The sequence below is a fragment of the Branchiostoma belcheri genome, unplaced genomic scaffold (genome assembly GCF_001625305.1).
Source record: "Branchiostoma belcheri isolate BF01 breed outbred unplaced genomic scaffold, Haploidv18h27 scaffold30, whole genome shotgun sequence".
Lineage (NCBI taxonomy): Eukaryota > Metazoa > Chordata > Leptocardii > Amphioxiformes > Branchiostomatidae > Branchiostoma > Branchiostoma belcheri.
The window spans coordinates 352,287-378,857 of NW_017803910.1; the positions used below are offsets into that span (position 1 = coordinate 352,287).

The following is a 26,571-nucleotide window of genomic DNA, read 5'->3' on the forward strand; positions in this document are numbered from 1 at the left end:
CTTGGCGACTTCAATGAAAAGAATGATAAAGAGTATGATTCATCCGCATTTTCTCCCCGAAAACTCGCCACAAACTACAAAATCTCAACCCACACAAACTATGGACTTTCCGAGAACATGACATCATCACCAGCAAAACATCAAAGATTTAACCAATAAAACATGCCCTTATAAAACCGCCTATACAACGACCCAATAGTCGTGCATGTAACAATATGCAATCATTACAAAAACATCAGCTAACGCGAAGATTTGACCAATGAGAACCCAGCTTAGAAATCCACCTGTGCAGTCGACCAATAGTAGTCCAGGTTACAAATTGTCTGGGACCTATTTCCCAGAACGCAGTTTCGGACGCAGTCTGGCGGCGACTTCCTCTTGTTCCGAGAAAAAGGAAACCACGTTGCTAGGCCTTGGAATGCGTTTTTTCCGGCGCTAGCACTGTGGTGAGTTTTACTCAGTCCTGTGTTCCGAGATAGTCAAGGGGAGACGGCGAGAGAGCCTCCGGTGGTTTCAGAAGCAACAAGTAAGTCCTCCACGTTTGCTGCCCCTCCCCCTTCTGCTTTCATTTTTGACGTAAACATGTGGGCAAAATATGATTCTTGTTATGATCACACAAGCATAAATAGCGTCAGCTCGTTTTTTATACATCACCATGCACGATACTCGAATATCTCGAGTATTATTGCAGCCTCTTGATCATTTTAAGGGCAATAATAATTCATCAAAACTTGAAAAAATATGGAGGTAGGATTTGTTTTTGGCCAGTGTGTGTGTATTTGTGAGTTTGTGTGTGTTTGTTTCTGCACATATGTGGTTAGCATAACAGAAGGCTTGGATGGTATTTGGGTAGGTCATCAAGACCAATGTGACTTAAATTTCTTTCAGAAGAAAAGTCAAGATGAAATGTGGGCCTCCTGGCAGCTGTCCTCAGTACTGTAGCAAATGTCAAATGATTTATGTGCTTATTTCTGACCTAGGGTGGGACACTTTGCAGAACAGAAGGACATCCAGTAGACTAACTATTTTACACAAAGCCAGACAAAATGAAATTGCCCTACCGGTTGCTACTCAGCTTTCGTCCGCACTGCGCAAATCGCGGCACGCAAACCCGAGTTCCTACAAGACACTAGCATTCCACAAGGATTGCTATAGGTATTCGTATTTCCCACGGACTGTTAGAGACTGGAACGAGCTTCCGCAGGCCGTACCAGAAATACATGTACCAGAGGCCGACAAGTTTAAGGAAGCTGTTCAGCTACACTTGAGGAGTATTTAGAGCGCTGTGCACTCCCCCCCTGCGTGTTTGACCCCAACTGAGGGGTGTTACGCAGTACGACATCAAGATCAAGAAGATCAAAATCAAGACGTGGTTTTAGTATAGGGGTATAGATACGGTCTACAGAAAATTTGTCTTTTGTTACATGTTTTTGTATCTTTTCAAAGAAAGTTTATCCCCATGAAAGTATTCACTGACATGCACGTAGGAAATGCTTGGGTAGGGTCTGCATGGGTGTACAGTAGTGGTACAAGCCTTTTGAGCATGTAACCTGTACCTTGATCTTTTTTGTCTGCCCCCTTACCTCATGAGACATGACCTAAATGTATTTCATGAATAAACAAAAGGCTTAAACAAACCAACAAAAGCGGTACATCATAAATTCAACACGAGCTTTATTGCACTTTGTACAGCACAGTCAGTGGGTCAAAAGGGGTGGATATGGAAACACGATCACAACACATTGTACTTGACATTACACATTACCATCATAAGTTACATAACACATAATTTGATTTCCCCTGTGCAAAAATGGTATATGCCTGGTAGTACAGATCCTTGTAGTTCTATACCACCCTTTTTCAACATGGTTACAGTAGATGCAATTAGCATTTGTCTCTTTAAAATGTGTTAAACTAAGAACAAGAGTTCCACGATCTCATACCTTCGCCAAATGATGTTAACCGTTGCGGGTGACGAATTATACAATTTTAATCATTGATATTGTAAATAAGAGCCTCATTTGCATGGATTATATCTGTTGATCATATTCTCCATCCAATGACAGCCTTATCATAACAAAAAGGCTATTATAGCACTTCCACTTAAATTATGCAAATGAGGTCATGATTTGAATAAATTATGTTTATTGGTGTTCACCTTCACTTAACTTCCAACTGTGGCAAGTATTCGGGGAGCAGCAGTTACAACTATGGAATTATAAGAATTTGCCATTAATTATGCAAATTAGGTCCTCATTTACATAATCTATATCCTCGGATGTTTTTCTCGTTCTCAAGTAGATGTCACAAGTGTTTCATAGTTCTATTATCGAACAAAGCAGATTTATAGAATTTCCTCATTAATCATGCAAATTAGCTCCTGATTTGCATAATTGCCATCTAATTATGTCAAGCATCACTTCAACTACCTACATACCAAAAATCACGACAATACGTCAACCGGTTCTTGAGTTATCGTCCTTCAAATTTTTTTCAACAAATGCTCCTGCAGTTCCAGAACAATGCGCTAGGGGACCCAAACTCATGTCACTTCTTCCCTACCCCAAGAGCTATCTACCAACCAAAATTCGTGACCCTAGCATGTCCAGAACATTAGATATCAAAACCAGAAGTTCAGCTGCAGTACCTAGGAAAGCCGCCAGGGGGCCCAAAATCTAATCATTTCTAGGTCTCATGAAGACCTACCCACCTACCAAGTTTCATTACAATCCATCCACTGCTTCTTGAGTTATCTTGCTAAACCACACACACACACACACACAAACCCACACACACACAGACAAACGCTACTGAAAACATAACCTTCTTGGCGAAGGTAATAAGGGGCACAAATACTGCACTACACAAATTGACAAAAGCTCCTAAACAATATCATACACAGACACAATATTGAACCGCTGCCCTAATTTCAGTCTGCAAAATTGCAGGTTGCTTAATTTTTCTTCTGCAACATTGAAAAAGTCAGATGTTGGGGAAGACTTAGTACTTGTATTCTGTGGCTTTGTACAGTCTTTGTTAGACCTAAAGTACGCCTGCCCAGTGTGGCACCCAGGTCTGACTAGTTTACAGTCCCCTAAGTACATACTAGAAGCAGTACAGAAGAGGGCGTGTAGGATAATCCTAGGTAGAAACTATGTTAGCTATGACAGAGCAACTATCAATCATTCACACCTTTGTCTCTGAGACGCCGTCACCAATGTGTGAATTATGCACTGTCAATAGCTAAATCTCCCAACTTCTCTAGTTGGCTACCTCCAACACATGGAAGCCTGCATGGCATAGAACTGAGATCAAAGGACAACTTCACGCAGTTAAGCTGTAGGACGTCTAGGTTGAAGAGTAGCTATAGTGTTTTACCTTTTATTGTTGAGCTGCTGAACCATTCTTGATAAATTTTAATGTGTATCATGCCCCAATTCAGCCATGTAAGGCTGCAATGGTATGTGTGTTGTATATAATAAATAAACCAGTTCACACACACACTGTATGAGGGGTGGTATCAGGAGCCAGGTGACATTCCTTCCCTGAAGTCTCTGATTTATAGTTAACTTTGTGTTTCAGGTAGCACTACTGTTTAAACTACACGTTACAAGATGGCGCTGTGGGCCCAAGCACAGACACTGCAGGGGGACGCCCTCCAACAGATGCAGAATCTGTACGGCACACACTTCCCCATCGAAGTTCGGCACTACTTCGCTCACTGGATAGAAGACCAACCATGGTGGGTCAAAGTCTTTCTTTTGGTATATTTAAGTTAGCCTGGATGCCAGACCCATAGCACACTGGGCCCAAAGTAAAAAAAGAAAAACCTTGCACACAATATTACTTTGGGCCCAGTGTGCTATGGGTCTAGCATCCAAGCTAGTATGTTGTCAACATATAGAACAAGACTAGCCTGAGTGTCAGCCTTGTTAGCTTTCGTCCGCTACCCAAGGTCGGATTGGCGGGGAGCGGACCTTGGGTAGCGGACGAAAGCTAACAAAGGCTGACACTCAGGCTAGAACAAGACAGGCAATAAAAGATATTGCCATAAAGGGACGATGGAATGTTTATAAAATGTTAATGTTTACGTTAAAAACAACTTAGGTATTGCAGGTTCCTTTTGCTGTTTTATGTTGCCAAAACATGTTGCCAAAACAGAATGATTCTCTTTTGTTTAGAAAGCACAGGTGTAGAGAAGTACATACTGTACTAGTAGCATGCCAGGGAAACCTGATGCTGCCCAATTTTGTTGTGTCTCTTAATGTTGTAAGGGTGATATTTGTAAGGACTGTTGAAGCCTTTATGGGTGCCTTTGAGAAGCCTTTATATAATTATATTAATCTCCTTGGTAATCTTTCAGGGTAAACAGATGTTACTATACATGCAATTGTAGTGCTTGTGTACTACTGAGGAATGGCTAGAATTTTTCCAAACTGGTAACATACAACATGTATTTTAAGCTTATGGTACTCAGGTACCATAGCTTCTTGTGTTTTGTAGTTTTCAAGGACAGTGATGTTTATTTGTACATTCATGCCCATGAGGGCTAAGTGCAGTACATGTAGTTTCACATTCTACAGAGGTGCTACACTACATCTATTGCATACAGATGGATGGATGAACATATAAGGCTAACATTGATATAGTTACCTGCACCAGTGCAGGCATGCAAAAAAAAAAGTACTTGGAGCCCAGCATACTCATTTCTGTGCGTACACAGGCAAGACATTGATCCAGATGTCCGTGGCCATGAGGGAAAGGCAAGGATGATCCTGGATGCTCTCATCAAACAACTCCAGTACAAGTACGACCAGTTGTCTGATACTGACTTCCTGCTCAGACTCAAGATGAAGGAAATCGCTGATCACTTCACAGTAAGTATACTAAGTCTTATAGGAAGGATGTAATAAATCACATTTGAAGTTAAGTATTAAATCCTGAAAAGTAGGGTTCTACAGTAATAACTATATATTTAATACAAGGGCAGTTTTGAGCTACCTCAAACAGTGAAAAATAAGAGATGTTTTTGAGGTGTTTTAATTTTTTTCTTTCTTTACAGAAAAATTACGGCAACAACCCCCTTGATCTAGTCCGCATCATCAAGCACTGCATAGCAACAGAACAAGCATTGGTGGACCAGGCCACTGGGGTAAGGCAAGAAAAGTGTTTTGAAAATTCAGTGTTCTATTTTGACTGTCACTAGTATATTCAATACTTTAATTATGTATATTTGTATTAAGCTGAATGGAGTCAGTCAAGGGAGGGTTTCCTCCAAAGGAGTGAAAATGCTCTGGAATGAGAATAAGTTCAAGCTGCACAGAAAAGAATGTTGATAACCGGTATACATCATAATGACTATCATTACAGAATACCATGTAAGCTGCAGTGCCTTTGTCATTTTCTAGGCCAAATGTAAGTTGACTATGGTCGCTTTTTTTCTTAGCTTAACCAGGAGAGGATGAGTGCAGAGGTAACGGCTCGCTCAGAAACCAACAGGAAAATCTCGGAGGCCTTCCAGCTCCTGAAACAATTCACACAAGAAACAGAGAACGACCTGCAAGTCATGCAACAGAAACAAGAGTTCTTTGTCATTCAGTATCAGGAAAGCATCAGGTTACAAGGTGTGTACTTGTACTTGGTTGATTGTTTGTGGCCTCAAGACAGGAAGTATTATTTTGGGCGGCACTGGTTAAGTGGTGGTTTGTTTGTATTAGACTATGACTCACCCATCCACTCACTCCCTATCTGGTTTATCGTTCCTGTCTTCCGAGGGTTAGACGTGCTTGAACTCTGTTGTTAAGGCTTGATGGCAGCCCGCCACTTGCCTCTAGATCCTGTTGGTTGACATTATGCAGGTTCAAGTGGTGGAAGTCCTCCCTTACAGTGTACATTGTCAAACCACTTCTTTGGTCGACCACGAGGGATCTAATAATTTGTTACTGTACATTCTTTGAAGGTGGCCATATCGTAGTCAATTATATCCTGAATGTTGTGGACTCCATGCCTAGTTCTTAGTAAGAGTGGGAAGAGATTGGATTTCAGTTGATTGACAAGGTTGTGACCTGGTAATGGGATGCCAGGAATGTGTAAGGAAAAGTATGGTATAAAAAGTTGACTCTGACTCTTTTCTTACTTTAATCACTTACACACAGACTGTCTCCCACCAATGTTTCACCACACAATGCAATGTTGCCAACTGTCTCCCACCTGTGTTCCACCACACAGCCCAGTTACAGCAGGTGCAGCAGCAGCCTGCGCAGGACCCCACCAGGGTGCTGAACGAGACCAACCTGAACAAGAAGAAGGGTGAGGTGGACAAGCTGCTGCAGCAAGAGGCACATCAGCTGCTCCAGATGAGAATTGTAAGGGTTATGAAGGTTTTCTTCCTACACACTTACGGTAATGTTTCTAACCCGCTTACGTTTTGATGCCTGTCAGACATCTTCCTCAGAGCTTCTACTTCTCGCCACTACATGTGGCCAAAGTTGGTGGAACACAATCCCAAACCCATGTTATAAGAACTGTATGTTCTACCTACCTGACGAAATTATTTTCCTTAGAATTGTAAGGAAACATTCCGACTCACATTCACACAATAGGCTTCCGTTTGTTTGTTCTTTATTTGTACATGTATATACAAACGATGTACAGAGTACTTTGTTGACAGTTGATTTTTGACAGTTTGTTTTGACAGTTTATTATAATAATTGTGCAAGAATGCAGTAAATACCAATTAAACCACATCATACAGTTCTGATATACATGCATTTACAAAAACGCAAAACAGTTCAGAGAAGTCTGAAATCTCTGCTATCTTGTTCCCCTAGACTCTAGCAGAGAAGCACAGAACGACGTTCCACCACCTGAGCGAGCTGCAGCAGCGGATCGTGGAGGAGGAGCTGATCCAGTGGAAGAGACGGCAGCAGCTGGCGGGAAACGGTGGGCCGCAGGAGGAAACACTGGACCTGTTACAGCAGTGGTGCGCTGTTTGTTTACTCATACTTGTTGTTTGTTTTTTATTTATTTATTCACAAGCTTCCAAACATACAGGGTAGGAGGAGACATCAATGTGTCCTCACTGAATTATGTATAGATTGTCATAGTACAGACTTTTAAACTAGTTTTGCACGACTTTTGCGCAACTTTTAAACTAGTTTTGTACGAGATTAAATGACTTTTAACAAGAAGTTAAACTCTGTCTGTACTGTATGTAAAAGCTTGGGTTTTCATTTGCTTGTTGTTCCACATGTACCTTAAAACACTTAACATATTCCAGCTCTAATTTTCCCATCTCTAGCTCTGCCATGCAATTCCTTTATGTTCTGTCAGAGGGCGCTGGCCAGCTATACAGTCTGCTGTGTCTAATTGCTTGTTCCCTGTCAGGTGTGAAGCCCTGGCAGAGATCATCTGGACCAACCGTCAGCAGATCAAGCGTGTGGAGATGCAGAGACAGCAGCTGCCGATCCAGCAGCCAGGTCCTGACATCCTGCCTGAACTCAGCACGACCATCACAGCACTGCTGTCTCAGCTGGTCACCAGGTGGGACAGCAGCTGTTTATTTAGGCCTCAGCAATTTGATTTGTTGGTTTTCTGATTTTTTCAGAAAAAAATATGAAGTTACAGGGCAAAAAATAGAAACAGACCTAGGCATCCTATGATAGACCCAAATACTAACACATTCTTTTTACTTGACAAAGCATGTGCTCCTTGAACTTTTTACTGTTACCTGCACAAGTGCAGGTACATTTTTTTTTGTCTTGATACATGTCTTCGTTTACAGCACCTTTATCATTGAGAAACAGCCTCCACAAGTCCTGAAGACCCAGACTAGGTTCCAGGCTTCAGTCAGGTGTGTAGAACTCTTTTACTTTTATAACCAACAACATAGTCTCAATAGTTACATGTGTGACATTACAATGTAAGGAAGATATTATTTATAGCTTTGATTTGAAAAGATTGCTAAGTTTTTTCTGATGAGCATCTTGGGTTGTGTTGTTGTTTCCCTACAGACTGCTGGTTGGAGGGAAGTTGAATGTACACATGAACCCACCAAACGTGAAAGCCACTATCATCAGGTACATGTATGCTGTCTCAAAACCATATTTGTAGAAACTTTCCACCATTGTCTGGAAATTGCGTCCATAATTGTAAACTTCATTTTAGTAATTATTTACCATTTTTTTCTGCAGTGAAAACCAGGCAAGAGCACTGCTGAGAAATGAAAGGATTAAGGAGTAAGTACAGAATTGATTATCATTAAACTAGGAAATTTATTGATTATAGGTGAAAAATATCTCTAGAAGTTTTGAACAATTTTTCATTGTACTGTTGACTGCAGTAGTACATTTTTCATGTAAAGTTTCCTCTACAATCTTTTCTCTTCTAGATAATGACTGTTATATTTTGTACATCAAATTTTTTTCACTTTCATGACATTGTTTTTCTCTCTAGCAATGACAACAGTGGAGAAATCCTGAACAACACAGGAGTTATGGAGTATCACCAGGCAACAAGGATTCTGGGAGTGACATTCAGGAATATGGTAATTACAAAACAGTATACCTTTGAACATATTGTAGAATACCATGTAAGCCATGGCACATAGCATCCATGTACATGTACATGTTTACATAATGTACCTTCACCTCATGTACATACATGTATCAGTTGATAGTTTTTGGCTAAATCCTTGTTGGATTTCTTTCAGTCACGGATAACAGGTAGTGGATGCTACATGAAATATCTGACTGTTTTCCAAATCTACCCAGTTGCTGGAGTAACTGTTATCTTGTGTATCTTACTACCTGGACGTTTAAGCTCCTTTGACAAGTCACTTCTTGTTCCTTCCAGCAACTGAAGAGAATCAAACGCCCGGAGAAGAAGGGCCAGGAGACGGTGTGTGAGGAGAAGTTCACCATCTTGTTCCAGTCTCAGTTCAGCGTGGGGGGAAACGAACTGGTCTTCCAAGTCAGGGTATGGGAGTTCAACTGCTTTTTTTTTCATTATGATTGTGTGAAATTAAAAAAAAAAAAAAACGTGTTCACCTTGCATTCTGTAGGTTGTGGGTTCGACCCCCGAGTCAAACCGAAGACTTTAAAACTGGTTATCAAGTCATTTGTTGGATTAATGCAATTTACTTCTTTTTTTCTATTTCCAGACCATGTCCTTACCCATAGTTGTGATCGTACATGGGAACCAGGACTCCAATGCCTGGGCCACCATTCTGTGGGATAATGCCTTTGCAGAGGCGGTAAGTGTATCATTTCATTTCTATCACTCTTAGTACATGACTTGTTGAGATGAACACAGTGTAAGTGAATGTGAGTGTGAGTCTGTTTGAGTGTGAATGTGAGTGTTAGTGTGTGTGTGTGTGTGTGTGTGTGTGTGTGTGTGTGTGTGTGTGTGTGTGAGTGTGTGTGTGTGTGAGTGAGTTATGGCTTGACACTTAACATGTCTACCTTCAGTTGTGATATTAACGTGAAAAATTGTTGCATACAGAACCGCAGCCCGTTCTGCGTGCCGGCAGAAGTGACGTGGCGCCAGCTGGAAGGCGCTCTCAACTGTAAATGGACGTACGTCAACGGGAGACCTCTGTCTGACAGCAACATGAAGTACCTGGCAGCCAAAGCCTTCAACATCAACAGTCAGTTTTCTTTCCTTCTCAAGAAAGTATAATATTTTATTCAATGAAAATACTTTGCATTGCATTAGAGATTTGATCTTTATTGTTAAACCTGCTAAATAAAGCTTTGCCTTGTGTCTTGCTTTTACAGACCCACCTGAGTCAGAGGATTTTGGACAAATGAAGATCTCATGGTCACAGTTCAACAAGGTCAGTTTGATTGAGCCTAACTACATGTAGTTGTAAGGTAATGCTGTCAGAGCAAGGAGGTTGAATACAAGATTTAAAACCTCCTTGGTCAGAGACAGCACAGTTCACTGCCTTTCACATACAGAACTCCACTGCACCCTCTGGCAGAACATACTGCATTGCAAACTCAAACATACCGAGACAACAGACAAGCCAGGAACAAACTTCACTCCCAGGGATAATGATAATACTTCTTTTAATAGTTATAGAAATCATTCTCTTTGTGAAGGAAAGTAGAAAATTCATTTTCTATCTGCAGTGTTCATATAGAACGTTTTGTCTACAGGAGCCTCTCCAGCCCAACAGGAGCTTTACATTCTGGCAGTGGTTTGACGGAGTCATGGAGCTGACCAAGAAAAACCTGAAGGGACCATGGGAGGATGGGTACTGTTTGTTTGTTTGTTTGTTTGTTTGTTTGTTTGTTTGTTTTACATAACAAAGACTGCCATGCATGATTTATATTTGATGGATCTAAAAACAGCATTGACCATACTTTGATTCTCAACTAACGGTAACGCCTTTTCCTTGCAATAGGACAATCCTAGGTTTTGTGAACAAGGACCGGGCCAGAGATACCATGCTGATGTCTAAACAGAATGGCACCTTTCTGCTGCGCTTCAGTGATTCAGAGATAGGGGGCATCACTATCGCATGGGTAGCCCAGGACCCAAACAACCCAAGTGAGTTCATGTAGTTAGTAGTTAGGACTATAATGTTTTGTCTCCAAACTCAGCCAGGAATGTGTACTGTGTACTCATTGTATGAAACATAAACCATTGTGTAACACAGTCTGAACTCTCATATTTCTTTTCTGATTATAGTAAATGTTAATATGATAACCTGTGTATGATCTACATTTTGTACTCCAGGTGAGAGACAGGTGTGGAACCTGCAGCCCTTCACCACGCGGGATTTCGGCATCCGTTCTCTGGCAGACCGTATCCATGACCTGCCTCACCTGGTCAACCTGTACCCTGATATCCCTAAGGACGAGGCTTTCTCCAAGTACTACACACCTGTCCGAGGTGTGTGCTGGTGTTCATGTACAGTGTAGTCATTATCATCATTGGTTGACTGCTACACAGCCATGTAGTAATTTTGTATTAATCTTTCTTTAATATGTCAGATCTATGGTTCATATTCTTTGTCACAAAGTCTTTCTCAGACTGTCTGTACTATTTCACCTTTTCATTTGTGTATCCTGTTTTTGTGCTTGTAATTTAATTTCGGTTGACAGTAATTTTTGTTTCACTTGTCATCGAGCAAAACATTTCGTAAAAAGCTAACATATTAAATATCCCTTCTCAACCAATTTTATAAAAAAAAGAGTTCCTTAAATACTTTTTTTGTCTTCTCTGGCCAACATTTTATTGTCTTCTCTAGCTGCTATTATGAAACATAAATACATGATTGTACGTATAACTAATAATGATATAATTATCATATGTCTTTTAATGTATATTTCCAGATAAGCCTGCCCAGACGGACGGCTATGTTCCTGCTGCCCTGAAGGCGACGGTTGAGACCCTCCCCCCTCCCGTGGCCTCCCCGATGACATACGACAACCCTAACACCCCCCACCCCATGGAGGGGCCTGCCTCGCCCACCGAGAAACCCACCATCATGAACGACATGAGTCCAGACTCGGAGATCCTGGGGGCCTGCGGACCGGCTGACTTTGACGGGTGAATACACTCCCTTTACATTTCCGGTACTTATTCTACCCATTCCGTTCCACGTGCCATGACGCTTGTAAGCTGGTGCTGGTCTTTTTTTTCTTCAAACTTCTTTTTTTTTAACTTGTTGTCATCTGGCATATGCTGTATATTCAGGATTAGGCACAGTTCTGGATATCCTATACCTGGAGCAGATCTTATGTTCTAAGAGACTATCCAGCACCGTGCCTGATCCTAAACCTAACCCACTCAGGCATAGAATTACATTGTAGATACTGATAGGCACAGTTCTGTATAGCATATCTATTAGTTCAACAAGCTTTTCCAGCCATTTGAAGATATGTCAGATGTGAAATGTGCTAAAAATAATGCTTCAGACATGCTAAATGGGTAGATGAAGTAAACATTTGTCCAAAGTATTAGATAATTGCAATGTGTAACAATGAAACTGTTCTGAAGCTCAAGACTTTGGACCATAATTTCCAACTACATTTATTAAACACCAAGTCCTCTTTAGCTACATGTATCTGACCTATCTCTCAGGACCCCATGTGACTTGTTGCACATATGACATCAGCAATACACTGTAGGTCAAAAGTTCCTGACTTGGTGAATTTCCTCCGTGCTGTAGTGTGCTTGCATGAGGCTTGCATGGTACATGTACAATGTCATGTATATACATGTAGCACATCAGAAAGTTTTTTGGCAAGGCTGAGAACTTATTGAATGTCACTCATAAGTCCAGCACCTAAACAATATGTCTAATTAAAATAGTCAGTGGCACGTGAAATTAACAGAGCAACATTGAACTGTCTAAACCCAATTCTATTTGACTTTTGGCCAACTTCAACCAAATCGTATCGCTGTCACCAAAATTGATTTTTGTTTCGCTATATTATTTTAGTGCAAAGAATTAGATCCAAAAATATAAATTGTTGCAACATTACTGTTAAGACAATAAAGCAAGGCCAATTGATACACAATGTAATATAACCAATAATAAGTATCATGTTTTTATTTGTAGTACATGTATGCTACTTGTATAATTTGTTTGTATGTTTGTTTGTTTGTTTGTTTTTCCCAGCAATGGTGGGGAGGCTGACATGCCCGAGGATTTCCTGAGTGAGTTCCCCAACCTCGCCTCGGATAACCTGCCAGACAACATAGACGTCAACAAACTGCTCGGGTTTGTAGACAAGGATGCCAAACCCTTCTAAACCTGTTTCAGGTTGTTCCTACTCACATTTCATAACACTTCATCAAATAAAGCACCTATACTGCTTATTGTGATTACATATTAAATACTACAACACTCAAAGCACTTCTTACCCAATAGAGATTGTTAGGCTAATTGAATGTATATACTTTTAAATATTTCTGCTTACAGTATCAGGTTATTTGAACTGCCAGGTACTATTATGTTTAAGTCAGGAGAAAAATTCTTTGTGCTTCAGATTGGTTGACTGTCTAAGTCTTGGTGTTTTAACTTGTGTGCCACACATCTGATGATTGGTGGCACTAGCTAATTATAAGGATGTCCTGTCATGCCAGATACAAGGTTTTATTGGAATTTTTTTTTTGCTGGAAAATTGTAATTATAAGGCCACAGGGCATCAACATACATGTGTATTATACACATGTAATAGTCCAGGACTTTTTAAAGACAGTATATGTAACCCAGTGGTGTTGAATGGCTGAGTGGCAAGGTTAGTGGACACAAGACCGGGAGGTTGCGGGTTCAATTCTCTGGATTCCTGGCTAGACGTTGTCCTTGGGAAAGCCACTTTACATGTTTTCCTCACTCCACCCATGTGTAAAGTGGGTACTGCCTGACTTCGGTTGGGGAGGTAAAAGGTGGTAGAAGGAGAGGGATGGACTCCGCCTTCCAATACCTTGAAATGATAAACACAGTGGGTTAACAACCTGCTGCCCCTGTGACCTCAAAAAGGCTATAGGATTATCTTTCCCTTTATCCAAGACTTAAAAGGTGCTAAATTGTGTGAGTAAAGCTTAAATGTACCACGATTATGTTAGGCAGAATCAAGAACCCCAAGAAATCTTGGTCAGCTTGGCTGTCATTTTATATGTAGGGATTCAATCCAGAGAATTTCAAACGTAGGTATTTTTGACTTGTGACTGCTGTACATGTGGTGTGTTGAAAATCATGAAACTTAAACAGCTCTACATACTATTAGATATCACTTTAAAAATTTGAAGACTTGACAGTGGTGTATATTTGTGGCCTGCATACCCATATCTTTACAATATTCAAGACAACCTAAGTATAGACAATTTTGTTAGGTTCAAGACTAAATGTACATGCCTTGCTTACATGTAGTATTATATAGTATAGGTCACAAGAAAAGTGTTGGCAGAATTTTGAAATGTTCCATGTCTGGAAAATCATGATGCAGACAGAATTGAACTTTGTAAAGTGTAGTGACTGCTTTTGGGCTGTGCCAATTGTTATTGCGTCTTTAAAAAGTTGAAAATCTGCTTGACAATGTACTGAACATGATTCTTGTATTTTTGTTTGAGGCTTTGTATTTCAAACAAAATTAACCATGGTGTCCAACATTTGCTCTACAGTATTTTGAACTCATACACTTTCTGTTGGTATCAACACTGAAAAGATTTTTAGTTTTCCTTTACACATGAAAACTTATATTATGCTGCTTTAATGAGATAATAATCTACACAAGTTATATATCTAAGACTATATAGCAATAGTTTACTTCCTTTCTTGATAATTATACTGGCTATGAAATCGATATTTGCTTGTCAATGAACAAAAAGCTGCGACTGTACTGTCTACGTACATGTATGTGTGTATGCATGCGTGTGTGTGTGTGTGCATTTGTATGCTTGCATGTTGCGTATGTGTGTGTGGGGGGGACTTGAGCATATGGTGGTTGAGTATGTGTGTTTGTACAATCATGTAGAATACATGTATGTGAGGGCAGAGTGTACATGTATGTGCATTTGTGGTGGATACAATTAAGAAATGTGCTGTATGTATGCAGGTAACCTAGAATTCAAGTTAAAAATTTTTAGTAAGCTTTTAAACGCGTTCTCCACATTCTACATATTGATGACTTTGAAATTCAGTTTTGGAATCATATGGAATGTACCAATTTGACTTGATCTCTCTTTATCCCTTCAGTTTGAAGCACGTTGGATAGTCTTTTATCAAAATATAGAATGATAGAGATATCATATTAAGAGGATGATTTCATAATCACAATACTAGGTGGGGTTTGGGAGGAACAGTTACGAAGTAGCATCATTAAAGAATTCTCATATCCATTTGCCAAACTATCAAATGACATCGAAATTTGACTTTGAGCCGTCAGTGTCCACAAGTGTCCTTCTGTTTGCAAGTATAAGATAAAAAAGAAGTAGAAGATTACAGTGAATTATATACTATATACTTTTGTATGGAATAATGAAAATGAAGACAGTGCAAGACTGGTGACCTGCTCTAACTTTTCTATAAAGTAATCTCTGTGAAGGACCAGGAATGATTTAATATATACTACTGTACATGTACATCTAGTGCTTTTGTGGGGAGGGTGTGTCAATTAGAAATACACAATGTATGGCATTTTAAAGAATTTTGAAAGATGTTATGAAAGTAGGAGCAAAAATCCTAGCTGTTAACAGTAACTGTTTTTCATTTCTGAGGACAATTGACTAAGGAGTTGAAGATGAGAGAAAAATTGATGTAACCCTACCACTTCTTCTGAGTCTATCTTGACTAAGTCTTTTACGATCATTCCTGGTCCAAAATCTGGTGTAACACACTGTATAAGTGGGATGTAATGAGAAGGGGCTACACTTATTGCCTCCATGGAGGTGATTAGAACAGCCCCCATTGGATGTCATGTTTCTTTGCTAGCTCTCAAATTCTTCATAAAATATTGAGGAACTTCAAATGCAACATCACATGACATTGTGTACATGTGTAAGTGACCAATGCACTGTAATCATGTAAGACATTTGTTGCTCCTTTTATTGAGATTCTGTATGTTTGTTGCATTTAGGACTGTTCTATAAGGTAAAATACATGTACATTGTATGGAGTAAAGCAAAGCCAAAAAAGCAAAAATACAGAGACATATAGATATCCGTTTTAATTAGCAGAGGAACATGCAGGTAGTACATAGTATGGAAACCGTTACTGCTAACACTCAAAAGAAGGGGCCTTCACCATTGTTTCCAATGGGAAAAAGGCACTGTAGAGAAAAAAGAGTCTTATGTCACATATTCAAATTCTGTTCTGATGCCAAAAAAAAGTTTAAAATATTTTCAAGGAAAAGAATGATCAGGCATTATATTCAGTGTTTATCATAATACTGTGCAACACACTGTGATGTTTGCCTCACTGCACACAAGATTTTTAGAGCTACTTAACTCGCTGCATACCTGACAAAGTATTGCTAGACACTGTGTTGGATATTAAGAGAGGGGGTGACAGTTATAATAGTTATACATTAAAATGTACATGTATACTTTTTCTTTATCACGTGTCCTCCCATCCTGAAAATGAAATCAAATGAATCCTCTTGAAAAGTTATTATTGTCAATTCTACTCTGGAGTAGAGACTGTGAAATAGAACTTGTCTAGACTAAACTTTGTGTGCTATACATAGAGTCAGAACAGCGCAGCGTAGATTTACATCTGTACGAGTTCTATGTCAGAGCATTTCTTGTGGCCTTTTGCATTCCAGCAACGCTACTGTATAATGGAGTCTGTTTTGCAATAAAGAATATGCCTATCGCTACTTTTGCTTTCCCTTTATTGAGTACATGTTGCTTGTTACGATCCTTATAAACACAACATTTAACAATTTTTGTCCTCTTCACACTGGATGTGAAAAACCAAAACCCATGAGGACATCCAGGGAAAGGATGGATGGACAACATAAGGCAGGACTTCCACCACCTTAACTTACATCACGCGAACCCACAGGACAGAGCAAATGGTGGGCCACCTTCAAGCCTCAGCATCAATGTGCAAGCGCGTCTAAACCTCAGAAGACGGGGAACAACAGATGAACCGGATAGACCTATTTTGGACATTTTCCTACTAAGTACACAACTCTGTTCACACGAGTTTTTCACAGACTAGCAGCCCAGCCAGCCTGACGCCGATAGTAAATGGGCGGTAGTCGTTCTTTGGCGTGCAGCGGTGACCGAGGATCGACTCCGAACGGTGAGGGGATGCCTCTCAGCCACGGGGTGTTCCGTCTGTAGCCGTACAGGCCACGGTAACCAAACATGGGCTGCACGCCCGTCATGAACTGCCCATGGCCGTCAATCGCTTCTCTGGAGTGTCCTGGGGACACCAAACAGAAACAATTCAAATTCCAAGTAAAACCAAATGTTCACAATTAAGTGTAGAACTTCCAGACTTTACTGTGGAATAAGTAGAATTCTTACATGCATCTACTACCAGTGTATACTATTAGGCTTGCACCTGAGGCATTGCCAAAATGTTACCAGTTTGGGACATAACAGTGATTTGTAACCTTTGTGGCAAGAATACTACAGAAAGGAAAGTTTTGACATATTTAACACCAGTGATACATTAAAAGGTGGTCTATGATACTAAGACTAACAGTGATTCTTAAATTATAGATTGTATTGAAAGATTTTCTCCCACAAAAAAAGTTGTTTCCCTTACCAGCCCCAAACTTGTTCCTCTTGGACAGATACTGGTACCCTTTACCCAGACCGACAAAACGGTCGATGACAGGACCATCAATGGAGGTACTCTTTCTGCCATACTGAAAAAAAAAAATAGACTTGAATAGAAAAAAAGTTTGTTTTCTGTGTTACATAACACAGTACATATTACGACATCTTTACTATGTACTAATTTATTGGTATGTCAAATCAAAGATATTATAAATAATATAATGTCCTTGGTCAAATGCTATTTATCACTAAAGAAATTGCAAAGCACAGGGTATTGAACCACAAAGAAGGTGTACAAACTTGTCCTGTAGTCTTTAACACATCTTTCACTCCATAGAAGTTGAAGTAAGGCTCAACATGCTTGTCCTTCTGTGCATTGTAGGGTGGGATGGCTGTACCCATCTTTGGATTGGCCTAGAATGGAACAAAATTGTTTGGAATTTTCAATAGGGCTCACAACACCAGAATACAACTGATTGCCTTATGATCTCCTGTAGTATATGTATCTAATCAATGAAGATAAACATTGTTTTAAACTGTTACCAAATAGCCTCCAACATGCACAATGTTCCCACAGGCATCATAACCCAAATGTCATTTAAAGGTCAATACAAATAACAGTCATACATAAATGTAAACCTCATGGGGAGTGGGTGTAGTGAACAAATATTGCCCCAAATCTCCCAAACAGAGCGTAGTATCAACTACAAATGTATATAAAAATTATGTATTGCACTTGTAAGGACTAACAACTCACTTCATATCTGCCCTGTGCATGGGATTGTCTGTGTGTTTACAGAAACAAGTGCATGTGTATGTACATGTGTACAGTCAAGTTTTTATTCACATTTTACTGTAAATCATGACTTATTCGTGGTCACTTACCGCACTATACCGCAATCCTATCATTACCATGAACAAATAATTCGCTGACTTTCTTTTTGCTGCACCTGCTGCATATGGTTCTGTAAGCCTCCATTTTCCTCAGTCCATGAACTTTTGCTACCGCAAACATAAAGTGATGTACAGTACCTTCCCATAGTCCTGCGATATGTTGGCCACAGCGACACAGTCTAGAACAAAGCGTCTCTCCAACACGCGCAGTTCCTCGGGCGATTTCTGGGGGAAATCGCTGAACCTGATTGGTCTCCTGGCAGGCCGGCGCATCCTGTGGGAGGAGCGAGCAAAACTGGCGCTCTCCTCGTTTTCCTGGGCAGTCAGAAGGGTGAAAATTAATTAGTAATGAGGTTAAAGATTCAGTGAAAAGGTGAATTTTTCTCCCAGATCTACATCATTTTGCAAACATACAGTCAAACCTGTACTAGTTACTAACTCTACACAAGGATCACCTGGCTAATGTTAGCCTCTACCAGGCTTCGGGAGGCGGCTAGAAAGAGTAAAAATCGGCCAAATAGAGAGATAGAGATAGCATACCAAGGACGTTAGTGTGCTGGAGAGAACAGTTTGCCGCTCCAGTAGACCAACTCCCTTGGCATGCTATCTCTCTATTTGGCCGATTTCTACTCTTTTCAGCCGCCTCCCGAAGCCTGGTAGAGGCTATAGACTAATGTGACCATGCAATTTTTGTGTCACTGTGTCAATTGGAAAAATTATCTTAAGTACCAACCTTAGATAATTTTTCCAATTGACACAGAATCACACCTACAATATATTTAGTATATTGGCCACCTGTCTACATAGACCAGATTTTGTGGGTCCCCTGAGTGGTCTTCCTGGGCAGGCTTCACGGTATTGTAGGACACAGGCACTTAAAGTACCACAAATGGCAACTAAATAAGATATTTCCTTGATTAACACTAACAGCTTGAGCAGCAGAATGACTAAGTACTACAATATGGTGGTCCTTTTTACAATCGAGGTTTTGAATTTATTTTTATACTGTGTACTTAGTACTCAGTACTGTGTCAATAAAGGCAAGATCAAACACATGCACCCGGTAATGTGGTTACAAATTTACCCAACATTAAGCACGATGAATCATCATCCTTCAAAGTGGTCAAATACAATCATGTAGTAACTAGGCATTGCCGCATACTTAACCTGTGTTTTGTAGGAATTTAGAACCTATACTCACAAAGTTAATTGGTGCCCAGCTGATTATAAATGTGCATCTGAAGGAAGTATTATTTGCGACCAATTATAAATATTTCCTATAATTGCTGACTAATAGGCCACACCAATCTAATTCTTTGGTTCTCAGTCATTTTACAGTGGAAATATATAGCAAGAAGATACCATAAAAGCAGAGGACAGGGAAGAAAACCTGAATATACAATGTAAGTTATAACTGACCAAGTGTACATCATTCACTCCATAATACTGAGTGCACAAGTTTAGGCATATTATATACACCTGGTCCTCACTGAGTCTGACTTTATTTTCATGATGCTTTTTCTAGATAAGCATATTCTTTATCCAAGAACTGACAAATTAACTTGTTGTGGCCTAATAATAACATATCATTTTTATCACCTTGATTCTCTTGATGATATGAAGGATCCTCTGTCTGCCCCTCAGCAGACTGTTCCTTGACTCCGGACTCTTACACCCGACAGGTGTGCTCTCCTCAAAGGCAAGATCCTCAGGAAGCTTCCCCTTCTGTAAGGACAAGGAGTTAAGGTCAGCAGGATTATCTCAGGATAAATTTTTGGTTATCGTAGTCTATGAGCTCAAGCTGTACCCAACCTTAAGATGACACTACACGTATGCCAACTTTTATCAAGTTCTCAGTATCATTGTTGAGAATGACACTATTCATCCATAACTTATTACTGCTGGCTGGCTGGCTGGCTGGTTGGTTGGTTGGTTGGTTGGTTGGTTGGTTGGTTGGTTGGTTGGTTGGTTGGTTGGTTGGTTGACTGGTTAATTGACTGATTAACTGAAAAAGTGGTTGATTGGTTGATAGGATGATTGATTGACAGCTCACCTTGTTCTTGTTATCCAATCCTGCTCCAGCCTCCACCAATAGCCGTGCAGCTTTGTTATTTCCGTGGTAAGTAGCCTGGTGCAGCGGAGTGTCCCAGTTCTGAAAGTAAGAGAAAAACAAAATGAACATTTCTCTCAGTAGTTCTCATACATCCCAAACTTAAAGTCAAAGACAAGATTAACAAGAAATCGGTTTCAGACATCTGGGAAGTGTTTTCGGTATCCGTAAAATGTACTTTCGTTCCGTATATAAGTAGAGAATCTACGATGCGCTTAAATCCTGGCGTAACTTTTTCCGTACCTAATATGCAGGAAATTTAAGTTAAAATTCCCAACACAAGGAATCGGACTTTAATACCTTGTCCCTTGCGTTGACGTTTGCTCCGTTCTCTATGAGAATGTCTGCCGCTTCCAGGTGAGCCTCGTCTCCGTACCGAACGGCGAGGTGCAGGGGCGTGGCTCCGATAGGGCCGTCTGACGTCACCAGGTTCAACGGATAGTCCGCCTTTTCCGGAACCGGATTCTGTCCGAAACCAAAGAAGAAGAAAAACTTTAAAGAGAGGCAAAACTAATTTTTAAGAATATAAGCATGCAATATGACTACACTTGCCGCAATGTACAATTCTTACTTGTTTTACATAGACCACCATAGCCTTCTCTCCTTCTACTCTCCAGATCTATGTTGTGTTATTGTAATACAGTTAGGACAACACCCTTATTTACATGTAGTCCATTTGCAAAGTGGCTCAGCACGAAAGGAACTTAAAAACTGTAAGTTTCCCCTTTGGTCTCGACCCGAGTCACTGAGCACTTCCTTGTCTGTTAGTGCAACCCTTGAGCATCAAGAAACCCATTGCAAGGCTTCTGCGTATCTTCATCAAAGCCTTAAGAACACGTCAATCTACTCTTTTGAAATAGAAAATCCAGATAGAGACAAGCGTGTGATGAATAATTGATAAGCCCCGCTTCTTAATCATTCGCAAACAAACGAATCAGAGTGCCTGGTATTTAATAATGCATGCATATCAATTCTTTCTTGACCAAACATGTATCAAGCGGTCCTTAATAATGCCGCGTCCTCAGAAACCTTTTTGAGCCCTACTCTAGATCTGTCAAGACGCAGTCAATATGTTCACACTCCCAATACCAAGCAAATTGTATCCAAAAGGTCGACCAAGGACAAAAATGAAGGGTAAAACTTCTTGGTTTTAACAGAAAATTACACCTTACGCCAACATATGGCAGCGAAACCGCAGATTTAGATTCTACACTGAGATACTAAGTAGAAGTTAAAAGAAAACAGTCTCAGTGCGGTTTTCCATAGTTCCATACTGCCACTGGGATTTGCTAATATAGAGGAACCGAAATGTTTCTGACAGAAAAGGTCGAGGTCAGGGCTTGCTTGCACGTTAGGCTGTTCTAGCTTCACAAAACAATTTTCCCTATCTTAATTCATGTCCGTAATTTCCTGAAAATCAGTACGTAAAATCCTTAAGTTTTAACCTATGAACTCACAATAGTGAAAAAAAGATGTTTTATAAGAACTTAGTGGTTATTTACGCCAAAAGAAACAGTTACCCCAGCAACTGGATATGATTCGGAAACGGTCAGACGTTTCGTGGTTAAAATACTGGTAGAGCTAATAGGATACTGGCAGTCATCCGCCGTAACCTTTCGCACTGTCCTCTTCGTGTCAAATCTACATGCTACAGAACACTTGTACGCCCACACCTGGAGTACTGTGCGGCTGTATGGGATCCCCACACCATCGGTGGTTCCCAGGCGTTGGAGCGAGTCCAACGAAGGGCGGCGCGAATGGCTGTTAGTGATTATGACTATACCAGCAGTGTTTCTGACATGCCAAAGCGCCTCCAGTGGCCGTTACTTGTTGACAGAAGGAGAACCGCTCGCTTGATATCTTTATATAAAATTGCTCATGGACATATTAATATTCAAATGGAACAATCACCTCAAACCTGCCCATAGGCGTACCAGAGGAAGTCATGAATATAAGTTTCAAGCAATACCTGCCAAAACAGACTGTTTTAGATTTTCTTTTTTCCAAGAACGATAAATGAGTGGAACAAGTTACCGGGCCAGCTTGTAAAAGCCCAGACAGTGGAGGCCTTCAAGGCCGGGCTTCTGGCCGCGCAGCCATAGTCCGTCGCCACCCCCCCCCCTCCTCAGTGATACCCCAGTAGGGGTGGTTAGAGAGTACTCAAGAAGAAGAAGAAGAAGAAGAAGAAGAAAAATACGTGTCCATAATATCACCAGGGTCCATAATATCGCCACCTTGAGAAATAGTGTGCTTTAAGATATTTTTACTGCAACATACCCTAGGTATGTACATTTGAGGTGTGCAGGAGTGCATACCAAAAGTATGTTGCAGTAAAAATATCTTAAAGCATACTATTTCTCAAGGTGGCGATATTATGGACCCTGGTGATATTATGGACACGTATATTAGTTATTCAACCCGCACTAGATGTTTCCCATAATGTCTACATATTTCCTGGTGACCCGTACCAAGCCCTGCAGTCTGCACGCCTAATGTACGACCGTGTTGAACAAAGAACCACCTTTCTTCTCAAAACAACGCCATGCATTAGAGGAAGACACCTGTGACACACCAGGTAGCAACGTAAACACGTCACGGTAACGCGCCAGGTACAACACACCGCATACACCGGGTACATGGTAACGTTAACACAAAATATACTTATGAACCATATATGCGCGTTAGCCACACCGGCCGACACAGTTATCATACCAAATCATTTTCTAAGCCAGTACAGTATGTACGTAGGGATACTTCGTTAGACAATAGAGTTCCGACTTCTTTGAAAGCTTAGGACTAATACTCTATACGTACATGTACAATGTACGTTACGCCATGCACTGTTACTATAGCACTAGCTAGGTCTCGGCTATCGTTTGTGAACTCGATAACAAACCGCTCGTTGTTAGCGGCTACAATAATTCAACGTTAAGAACATACAACGAAATGGCATGAATTCAGAAAAATAAATAATGGATAGTCCGCAAAGGAGCTCTAATGTATAAGAAACAGTCACATATCTTCTGAGACTGAGTGAGGGCAAGCCTATGCAATGGTGTACAGGAAGCCATGGAAACATTTTACAAGCAATTCTCTTGTTCGATAGGAAGCTATGAAGTCATCGATGACTTTGTTTTTGACATCTCTTTGAGTTTCTGGAAGAAACAAATGTACGCTAAGAGAATACTTTGCGAAAAATGAGTCATTTATTGACAAACTAACTGGGAGAGACTTACCCTGGACGCGATGTTCACACCTGCCTTCTTGTCGATCAGGAACTGAATCACGTCTGCAGTACCGTTGTCTGTCGCTAGATGAAGTGCCGTAAACTTTCCTTCACTTCACACCACAAAAGACATGAAAAGAAAGCAGTACATTTTGTTAGAGTGTAAATCTAAGCACACAGTAAAGAAAAGTAAAAAAAAAACGAGACAGTCATCTTGGCTGATGACATTCTCATGTATTAAACAAACTCTTTTTTGGGAGGGGGGGGGGCAAACTTATGTTCCAATAAAGCTAGTATAAACAACGTCGAAAGTCAGCGTTTATTGAGAAAAATATAAAAACCAAATTTTTCGTTCGAGCAAACAACGTAAGGCGGTAAAGCTTCACAAAAACCAACTTGTACACGGTGCACCCCTAAAACGTACGAATAGAACCTCCCAGTGACGTCACCTGTGTTTTTAAGCCGCCCGACTTACCTGAAGTAAAAACCGTCGATGTCGATGTCGTTCTTATCCAGACATTCTCCGATCTTCTCCACATCTCCCGCCTCCACCACCTGACAGAACTCCTTTATAGCCTCAACATCTACCTCAGACTTCTCCTTCTCATCCCTTTTCTGTTCTTTCGTTCTTTTTCTCCTTCGTTGCCTCTTTTCTTCATCGGGGGAGTCACTACTACTGTCTCTCTGGGAGTCGACGTCCTCTCGGTAATATTCGGACTCGTACTCTTCGTCAGAAGACATGCTGAAAAGAGAAGAAAAAATTACACATAGTTAACTTCTTTATAACATTTTTGCTGCTTCTGATTAAAACCCCTGATTAGAAAATAATTGAAATGAACTTTACTAGTAAAAAATGCCAATAAAGTATCGATCAAACAATAAAACACTGGTGATAGCTGTCCGGAGGTGTTATTTCGTTATGTTTTTTCTGTATGAGAATGACTTTTTTATTTACTGTAGGGTGAAAAGTCATTTTTCTTTTCTATGGTCCCGTAGTCGTAGGTTGCCATTAATCTCCTTAGCTTCATGCTGCCTTTGTTTACTTTTGCGCTTAGCGACCACTTCTGTGCCACAGGTCAGCATATGTTGCTTTAGACTACAAAAACGGCAAGCACGAACTCTCTAGAACGGTTTTGAAGTTTTGTTTTGAATACGTACAGCACCCTTATACGACGAACTTCGAAACAGCCATTCATAGAAGGCCATGGAATCGTGTGATTTTTATGTCGATGTAGATGTAATTTTTAGGTTGTGACAAAAGAAACCGTCGAAAAAGATTTAAGACAGGCACATCTGGATAGTGAGTTTCCAATTGGCTTAGAAATTGCCCCTTGACGATCTGCTTGGAGATTAGTGTTCCTTGACAACAGTACTTCAACCGTAACTCCCGGTGGAACAAAAAAGGGCCAACTTCTCAAACTGACCTATTGACTCATTAAGTGTTCTCTGACATCGGGTATTGTTGGCGCGCCAGATTAAGACGTCTTTGATTGGTCCGGAGGCCTGGCAACCAGTCGTAATATCAGGCGATGTTTCAAACATACAGTGAGAAATCTTTACAACTACGGGACAACCAAAGCCTTCAAATTCATTCTGAAACTCATAACATACTCTTATTGATAGCTATGGCACGTATTCACATACACATCGTAAGAGAATATTTTTGTACAATGAACGTTTATTATTTGGCCATTGGCAATGACGTTTGAAATTATTGCTGCATCCGTGCAAATTCATTACACCACATTATATTTCAACATACGGGACAACTTAAGCCTTTATTTTGAAACTTATATTCTTATTGACAGCCATGGCACGTATTCATATGCACATCGTAAGAGAATTATTATTTATTGGCCATTGGCAATGACGTTTGAAATTATCGTTGTATGCGTGCAAATTCATTACAGCACATTATATTTGAACATTCGGCGCAACACCTGCATTTTACTTCATTCTCACGACCTTTGGAAAAAACAACAACGCCAATGGTTGCCTGGGTCTATTCAAATACAATATCTTTAACAACCTGAAGCAACCTTGACGCAGAAAACATACCCAGCTGTTGCTATGCGTAATGCTACAAAAATTCCCTCCATTGTCAAATTTTTAAAACGTTCTTTGAACTTCAAGTTAAACCTGTGTTCATGGATACTGTAGTACATGTACCTGTACGCCTGAAAGACATGCTTGCACAAGAACATATAATCTAGAAGAATAACCTTAACTTTCAAAATTTTTCTCTTCATGCCAAAAGCTTCTACTTACCTTAAATTTTGCAACACGCCAGTAGCAGATAGAAAGCACAACGCAGGAAAGTCTGGGTAGAAATCGTCCTTCTTAAACAAGGGAGCTACGCCACAAGTGGGGGTAAGAACAGATGTGTGTATGTGGTCTGCAGGCGCTAGGCCTGACCGAGTGTGACCCCGTGTTTTCTTAGTTGGAGTTGGTTACCAAGGAGCGCGGGTATTATAACACAATACTCCAGTTCCGTCAATTGATTGTTGGTAAATGACGCTTGTCCTCGCAACTTTGCTGTTAAAACTTCAGGCACTCCGGTTTCCAGCCATTCTATTGGCTGGTGCGAGTCACGTGGTAGCTTAGGCGTGCCAGCTTTTGAAACAAATAAATGTCAGTTTGAGGACTTGCTTGGATACTGTAATCATAGGGAAAATTGTCGCTAAATATATCATGCAAGTGCGAGAACAATTAGATTTAACTTTACACAATTGACAAAATGCACATGCATAAGTCGGGCCCGGGGAAGCAACTTTAAAATCCTACCGTAGATCATTCATAGTCAGTTTTTTCCCAATAAGCTTTTTCCCAATAAATAGATCATTATCTAGTACATGTAACGTTATTGCATGGGGGATTGTGTATAACAACAGTTCTCACACCTGGTGCACCGTATTGGCAGATATCTATACAAAGGTGCAATCTTCCTACGGTCGGGGTAAATGCATAAAACGCCGCCTTCCGAATGCTGATCATACTGCAAAAGTTTATACATGCAACTGCAACATACGATTAGAAGAACGAATCTCATACGGGCGCCTGTTGATATCAACTACTAGTACTTTACTAGTAT

The 26,571-nt window shown here is 40.4% G+C and overlaps 2 protein-coding genes across 2 annotated transcripts; one reads left to right on the plus strand and one right to left on the minus strand.

Annotated features, from left to right (window-relative positions):
- The first annotated feature begins 317 nt into the window (after positions 1-317).
- On the plus strand, positions 318-16,334 carry LOC109474225 (signal transducer and activator of transcription 5B-like). Its single transcript, XM_019774482.1, has 21 exons — positions 318-526; positions 3,583-3,742; positions 4,724-4,877; positions 5,063-5,152; positions 5,447-5,624; positions 6,229-6,365; positions 6,831-6,982; positions 7,387-7,542; positions 7,784-7,852; positions 8,013-8,078; positions 8,193-8,237; positions 8,455-8,545; positions 8,854-8,976; positions 9,161-9,253; positions 9,502-9,646; positions 9,777-9,835; positions 10,161-10,258; positions 10,409-10,554; positions 10,744-10,899; positions 11,343-11,559; positions 12,635-16,334. Exons 2-21 carry the CDS (start codon positions 3,615-3,617, stop codon positions 12,765-12,767), a joined length of 2,436 nt encoding a protein of 811 aa, XP_019630041.1. The 5' UTR covers positions 318-526; positions 3,583-3,614; the 3' UTR covers positions 12,768-16,334.
- On the minus strand, positions 15,943-26,010 carry LOC109474243. Its single transcript, XM_019774510.1, has 10 exons — positions 25,749-26,010; positions 23,956-24,222; positions 23,491-23,593; positions 20,555-20,719; positions 20,198-20,296; positions 19,744-19,869; positions 18,283-18,459; positions 17,551-17,664; positions 17,237-17,339; positions 15,943-16,888 (listed from the first exon to the last, which is right to left on the minus strand). Exons 2-10 carry the CDS (start codon positions 24,219-24,221, stop codon positions 16,671-16,673), a joined length of 1,371 nt encoding a protein of 456 aa, XP_019630069.1. The 5' UTR covers position 24,222; positions 25,749-26,010; the 3' UTR covers positions 15,943-16,670.
- Positions 26,011-26,571: the final 561 nt, after the last annotated feature.